The following is a 7,516-nucleotide window of genomic DNA, read 5'->3' on the forward strand; positions in this document are numbered from 1 at the left end:
TGACTGTGCTGCGGTTTCAGCGCAGGCCTGGCGTTTTTTTTTTTTTTTTGAATGAGCGCAAAAACTGGACACCGAGAGTGTACCACACAACACAAATGTGTGTTCTGTGGTGTATTCTCGGTGTCCTGTTTTTGCGCTGTTTGAAAAACTATGTGTGCGCACCAACAAGTCCGCTTAACCAACATTATGAAGAACTTACGACCTTTCGATAGCGCTTCCGATGCTCTACCAAGTTATCAACAGCAGCGGTCGTCCTCCCGTCCACTTTACCGGGTACTTCTGTGCATGTTAACCTGGGAGTGTTAGCCAGCGCCGCGGCGCTGTCTAACGTTTTGCAGTGCACGTCGTTTACTGAATAAACTAAGGTTGCGTCACTTTCGGAACTGAACCGCGGAACTTTTATGCTGGCTAGCAGGACTCCCCTGCCTGCTTCAGCGAATAATGTGGATGTAAGGCACTTACCTGTGTCTTCACAGGCCTTCAACAGAGCGTGTATTTTTGTCGTGGGCAGGGATTTATTCGCCATTAGGTCCTTATATATGCGGGCAAAATCTGCATGAGACAAGCAGCATTCGCGATTACCATGAATGCAACATATCGTTCTAAAGCCGAAGTAGCATAACTTCACGGGAACATCAATACCGGTTAGAGCCTCAGAATAAGTGTAAGCTCCGCCCATAGCCGTCGTGGTCCCACCCAAAAGTGAATTCGCGTACATGCCCGACCCTGTCGCATTTCTATGACGCCAGGCACCTGTCGAGTATTTCAGGTAGGCGATTTTCCCACGCAGACACATGTTAGTGTCGCTGGTTTGCACTTGAAAAGTTGAACTTATTGCAAAATTTCAGCAACGATTCTGACACCATTCCTCAGGCAAACGTAATATTTTAGGCAGGGACGACAAAGCTTATTTCTTAGCATGCGTAGTATTTGCATTAGTAGCCAAAAAGTACCTTAGGTCTGAATGAAAATCACCAGCATGACTCTTTTTGCACATATGACTGGCAGGTGCGCCGCAGTTCTGGGGCACAGCTTGTATTTATTCTTTGGTAGTAACCGACTATAGACCCTATGCAAAATTGCTGCCATCTGTCGGAGGTTTGACGAAGGTACTGATTCGGCGCTATGTTGGAGGCTTGTGTCCAAATCTATAACTTCATGCTTGTATCTGCTGTGATACAGTAAGCAATCGGGACATAAAAACGTCAGATGAGTGTGTAAGGGCCTGTACACCTTACTGGCATTTCCTTGTTCTCAAGTTTACAGTTATTACGTGTAAAGAACTGACTCCCAGCGAGAAGAAGGTAGAAGTTTGTCACAGAGCCACATCTAAGCCTGCCGTCGTCGAGAATGAAGGTTTGCGCTAGGTTACAAATGTTATCTGTTTTCAGTGTGGCGAATAAAACGCTGTTAGCTATCTGAATATAATGCGTGTAGTGCAGGGTGGTTTGGAGGAGGCTTTAGCGCGCGGGCGGGCCTTCGATATAGTTAGCGGGCCCAGGTCGGGCTCAGGCTTGCACTTGCAGCGTTCTTGAACACTTGCACTTGCAACACTTTCAGCGTTCTTCTCCCCTCTTGGCTATGCGTTGCGGGCAAGAAATGAAGGAGGCATTCACTTCCTTCCGGCGAGTTTTGTTCGGAGTTTGTCTGTCTGCGCACACACCCTCCACGTCGAGCGTCGAGTGTTCGACGGAGCTAATTTCCCTGTGTTGCACTTTCACGCGCTCTGAAAGGCGGCCAGCTGTGATCGCCTTCTTGAGTGTGAGTTGGGCGTCAATTTGCAGCCTCCCACTGAGCTTCACGTCGCGCAAGCCTACCGCGAGCCTGTGCCGATCTTCTTTCACAGTTCCGTAACCTTATCATTGAGCCATATGTCGAACAGCTTGGTCGCGAACACATTGGCATTTTCATCGCATCCCCCTCTGTTTCTCGAGGATCTTCCCTCTCGTGCGCCTTGTTTGCTTGTCGCTTGGGGCGCTTCCCTCGGTGGCGTCAACAACAACACTCATGAAAGTGTCTGCGAATAACATATTTTACGAGTAACACATTTATAAACACAGACTAATTGAACTTCGTGTGTTACTACATTACTGTACTGATTGTTCATGCAGAAAAGAAACTACACAAGAATACATTGATTTGATTAGCAGAAAGTCCTTAAACTAGCATTTCTTAGCTGTTATGATTCCGAAATTCTGCTCTAAATCCAGCACCGTACAATTCAGCCTTGCGTCGATGCAAAGAAATATATGCCAGAAAATGTTTAAAATATGCCACTCTATATGCTGCGCAGTTTGAAACAAATGTGCAAGATGTGGTGCTACTCTGAAAAATGTTGTTAGCTATACATTTCATGTGCACTAACAGGTTTTATTAGCAATATTGCTACGCGTGTTATTTTGATATATGCGGATTTCACCCGCAAAGACTGTTTGCAACGCTCGGCGCAGACCTCGCCGCAATGTTTCAGAAGCTTCGCGATCGTTTAAGATCATCCCGTTACAATTGCGCGCAGGACGCGAATAGTCCGGGATATAAAGCGGTCACCAACGATAAGGCTTGAATGTTCGATGGCGCATCTGTGTATGCCGACGCATTTTACCGCAGTGAAGTTTCAGTTTATCGACGGCCGACGCTCTGTTCGCCGCTATCAGTGTGCAGCGTGTATTGCTGTAGTTTGACTTTTCGTTTGCCTGGCACAAGTTCGCACAAATAAAAAAGTTTCGTCTTGAACCTGCCGACTGCTACGTTGTGCAATGTCATGACCATGTGACATCTGGTGGAGGTGATGTTCGTTCATGTTCCGGACACCCCCGTCAAGCCGTGAACCTAAACTAAAGACACCAACACCATCACGGACAGTCGAGCCAGCCTCAGACTGAAAGGACTACCCCCCCCCCCCCCCCCCCGTACGGACTCCTACCGGACAAGCCAAAGCCACGGCGGCGAAGACAACATGCACGATGACGGCCATGGTGTCCCCTGCAGTGATCGTGATGCAGCCACCCAGAGAGCCGCCGACCTTCCATGGATCGCCAAATGAAGACCCCGAAACCTGGCTCGAGACACTCGAAAGGGTCTCAACATTCCACAACTGGGACTCCGAGGACAAGCTGCGCCACGTGTACTTTTACCTGGAAGACGCAGCAAGGACTTGGTTCGAGGATCGGGAGTCCACTCTTCGAACCTGGAACGTCTTTCACAGCGCTTTCTTGGAAACGTTCGCGAGCGTCGTCCGAGAGGAAAGGGCCACAGCCTTGCTGGAGACACGGCCCCAACTCTCAAAAGAAAGCGTGGCCACCTGCGCAGAGGAAATGACCCGATTGTTTCGCCACGCTGACCCTGCCATGCCCGAGGACAAGAAAGTCCGCTTCCTCATGCGAGGAGTAAAGCAAGAGCTCTTCGCTGGGCTGATACGGAAGCCGCCCTCGACAGTCCGAGAATCCGTCTCAGAAGCGACTACAATTGAGAAGACGCTGGAAATGCGCACCCGCCAGTACAATCATCGATCCATCCAAGACAGCTCAGCTGTTCACGCCCTCGGCAGCGACGACTTTGCGTGAAACGATCGAGCCATTGTGCTAGAGGAGCTCCGGAAGCTCTCCTTTCTACAGCCAGAGATAACGTCGATTGCTGAATTAGTGCGCCATGAAATCCAGCAGTGCTTGATACCCCTGAACCGCTACAGCCTCAGCTGCAAACCATGAGCTAGGCTGCTGCAGCCCGACGCTGCGCTCCCCCTCCGCGCCAACATCAATACACCGCACCGCCGCATTTCCGCCGCCAGACACTGCTGCGTCAGAGTCCCTACCGGGTTTCGACGCAATAAAGGAAGATCGTTAAGAAACAAGTCGACAAAATGCTACGCTACGACATCATCCAGCCGTCGAAGAGTCTGTGGACGTCACCCGTAGTGTTAGTGAGGAAGAAGGATGGGACCCTGCGTTTCTGCAGAGTCATTCAATGTTTCTTATGGTCACGAAACTGCCGCGTCAGTTTCATATGGAGGCAGCGGCCACCGTGAGAGGTGCAGCTGTGCTTGAGAGGCGATGCGAACGCTGCTATCGCTGGGGTTGTGTGTGGCACAGCCTTGGTGTATTAGCTTTCTAAACTTCCGCGACGGTCGCTTTGCTATCACGCTTTTACTTTTAGCACTCAGCATGCATAAATACATTCCTGAACGCGTTCTATATTTTAAAATGAGCACCCGGGAGGAAAAAAACCAGCATCGGACGCGTTATTCGAAGGTCGCAGTTTCGATCCCTGCCGGCGGCAAGTTTGCTTTTCGTCCCCTTTACTTTCTTCACATTTATAACCCAATTATTACAAATGACATCCCCTACACTTTCGTTGGCATTACTGTCTGTTCTCATTATTATAAGTAATCTTCTTTCCTTCAGCTCAAGACATGCAGCTGGCGGTGGTACCAGCCGAAAAACTACGAACACTCGGGGATTAACGAAAGAATACCACTATATAATTATGAATGCCAAAAAAAAAGAGGAGGACTTCTGAATGATTTTTGCCTCCTAGGGTCCTTTTAGATGCACCAATTCTCAGCGCACTGGTGTTATTGCATGTCGACCCCATCAAAATGCGACCGCTGCGGCCTCGCAAGCTCCTTTCGTCTCAACACTACGACGCTACGATAGGTACAACTTTTTAACATTTCCGTCAAATTAAACACCGTGCATTCGCAGCAAAGTGCCAGCGGTGCCAGTTGTAAACCTAGGCAAAAATAGGAGCTGTTACACGCCTATTCATGTGGCTACGATGCGGTAAAAACAGGGCGTCGGCGATGCTCGGAGCTCTTCACAGGACGACTCACGTGGTCGTTTGCATGGTGGTCGCATTGTCGATGGGCGAGATCGAGGTTTGCGCTTCGTGAGATACGAAGGAAGTCCTTAAAAAATCCTTGGAACTGCGTCAGCCTTCAGCGTTGGTGTGTCGCGTTTCAGGGACACGGAGTCGCCGTTGATGTTAACGTCATACGCAGTGACAATGTCCGAGGCGTCGAAATGGTTCGCACATACACGTGTATACTTCGACTCAAAGTTGATATCGCCACTTTCCTGCCGCGGTATGGTTCGCTTCTCTTTCTCGCGCTGCTGCTTGTCTAATGGTAAAGAAAACAAGGACACCTTTCTGGTTCCCTTGTAGCCGGAACGGCACCCCGGCACGCAACATCTGTTAGGCATCCTAGTCCTGAGACAACGTTTCCGCTAACTTAAACATATCATATCCAGCAGCTTGTCTTGCACTGTGCGAGTATTTCAATACGCGGACGGCGAAGACTATCGCCTCTGTGGCGCAGCGGCGGCGCGTTGCGGCATTTTTGAGCAGCGTATGAAGCTCGCCCATAACGTGACGGTGCAGTTTCGTGACCATAAAGAGAATTGAATGACTCTGGTTTCTCCGTCGATTATGGTCGCCTGAACAAAATCCCGAAGAAGGACGTGTACCCACTTCCACTGATAGATGATGCCCTGGATAGACTCCACAACGCGAGGTACTTTTCGTCGATGGACCTCAAGAACGGCTACTCGCAAATCGAAGTTCACGAGAGAGACCGAGAAAAGACTGCATTTATAACACCAGACGGCCTTTTCAAGATCAAAGTCATGCCCCTTGGCCTTTGCTCGATACCTGCAACTTTCAAACGTGTTATGGATACAGTGTTGGCTGGCTTGAAGTGGTAGACATGCCTCGTGTACTTGGACGACGTCGTTGTGTTTGCCTCAAACTTCGACGAAAACCTCCGGCGCCTTGAAGCTGAACTCCAAGGAATCAAGTCCTCCGGACTCATTCTGAAGCCCGAAATGTGCCGCTTTGCGTGCAAGGAACTCTTGTTCTTGGACCACGGGTCACGTCATCGGCAAGTCTGGAGTTTGCCCCGACCCGCGGAAAACAGCTGCCACCGCTGCCTTCCCACCGCCCTCCGACAAGAACGCCGTACGCCGATTTCTCGGGTGTGAGTATTACAGACACTTCGTCAAGGAAGTTTAATGAATCGGCAAACCACTAACTAACCTCATGAAGACCGACGTGTAATTCAAGTGGGAAACGGCGCAAGCCGAGGCATTTCAAGGACTGAAACGACGCCTGCAGACGCCTCCGATACGTGCTCATTTCGACGAATACGCCGATACGGAAATCCACGCCGACGCAAGCAGCGTAGGACTGGACGCCGTCCTTGTGCAGAGGACTGACGGACTAGAAAGGGCCATCAGTCATGCTAGCCGGTCGCTATCCAAGGCGGTAGCCTATTCTACAGCAGAAAAGGAGTGCCTTGCCATCATCTGGGCTACATCCATGTTTCGTTCTTACCTCTACGGCCTTGTGTTGGCTAGCTAACTTGCAGGACCCTTCAGGTCGCCTCGCACGGTGGAGCCTAAGACTTCAAGAATTCGACATTACCGTCGTTTTCAAGTCCGGAAGTAACTTCATGAGATTCTAAAATTGCCTTCTTACTCCCTTCTCTCATAAACGTCAGCGAATCCCGGCACTGTCCCCCTGCTGCACACATGGAATAAGTACACAGTGAAACACGGGTAGAAAAAGTCATGTAACTTCGTTTCCTACCGATCTTTCCTGTCTGTAAATGAAACAGCAATAATCGCTATTATTGCGATATCAGCTTGATGCTTTCGAAGCTGTCATAAAAGCGGTCCTAAGCTAAATAGATCAAATGACAATACAAATTGCCATGCTGTCTCGTCGTGGTGGCGTACCTTCCAGGAACCAGTAGACAGCTCCCTCTATCTTCTGTACAAGGAGGTCGTGGACGGCCCATCGGCGGCGGTTGGGTGGCAGCGCGTTCTGCGCCTGCCAGCTGCTGCACACGAACTCGTAGAAGTCGCTGCACGGGTCCCTCGCCGAGCCGAACAGGTGCTTCATGTACGACGCTGCACAGGTGAAACCTCTGTTGCACTAACCTCTTGTATCGTTTGTACATTACTGAACTTAGACGATAACACACCGCAAGAAAGTGCCCATCTCTTCACGACTCCCAGTCGTTTCTTGCTCTGTTATTGGCGACCCTCTGAATGATTACGTGCAATTTAAAGGCGCAGCCGTGCGCAAGAATAGTGCAATGAAGCATGGGTCCTGATGCGTGTCCTCTCCAGAGGATTAGGCCACAGTCGGGATGTGTCATCTGATACAGAAGAAGATCTAATATTGTTAAAGATACTCTGATCAATGTTCGTAACTAGAAATTTTAGAAGAATTGCTTTTTGTGTAATCTAAAATGAAATAAACAAGCCCTGTGCCCTTTTAGTTTTGCAGATGGCCGAGGCCGCGAGTTCAAGCCGATTGGATATTCGAGTCATTGCCGTTTACATTTTCCTCGAGCGCACCTGCGGTAACAAATGCTTAGTTTTCTTTGCGGAATCACCACGACTTACTTTTTTCGAAGGTAGGACACATTTTCTAAATTTTGTTTGTAGAATGTAGGCACTGAATTTCCATATGCCAGCAGAGACGCACTACAGAGCATGACAGCAAAATCTACAAT

General features: G+C 49.5%; 1 protein-coding gene across 1 annotated transcript in view; it reads right to left on the reverse strand.

Moving 5' to 3' along the window:
* The window catches only part of LOC119389152 (neprilysin-1-like), a 47,251-nt gene extending 40,352 nt beyond the window's left edge, over nucleotides 1-6,899 (reverse strand). The window contains exons 1-2 of the mRNA XM_049414991.1: nucleotides 6,732-6,899; nucleotides 463-552 (exon numbers count right to left, since the gene is read on the reverse strand). Coding sequence (XP_049270948.1) covers nucleotides 463-552; nucleotides 6,732-6,897 — 256 coding nt within the window. The 5' untranslated portion in view covers nucleotides 6,898-6,899. The remainder of the gene's footprint in view (nucleotides 1-462; nucleotides 553-6,731) is intronic.
* Between the last annotated feature and the right edge of the window lie 617 nt (nucleotides 6,900-7,516).

The sequence above is a fragment of the Rhipicephalus sanguineus genome, chromosome 4 (assembly GCF_013339695.2).
Source record: "Rhipicephalus sanguineus isolate Rsan-2018 chromosome 4, BIME_Rsan_1.4, whole genome shotgun sequence".
NCBI lineage: Eukaryota > Metazoa > Arthropoda > Arachnida > Ixodida > Ixodidae > Rhipicephalus > Rhipicephalus sanguineus.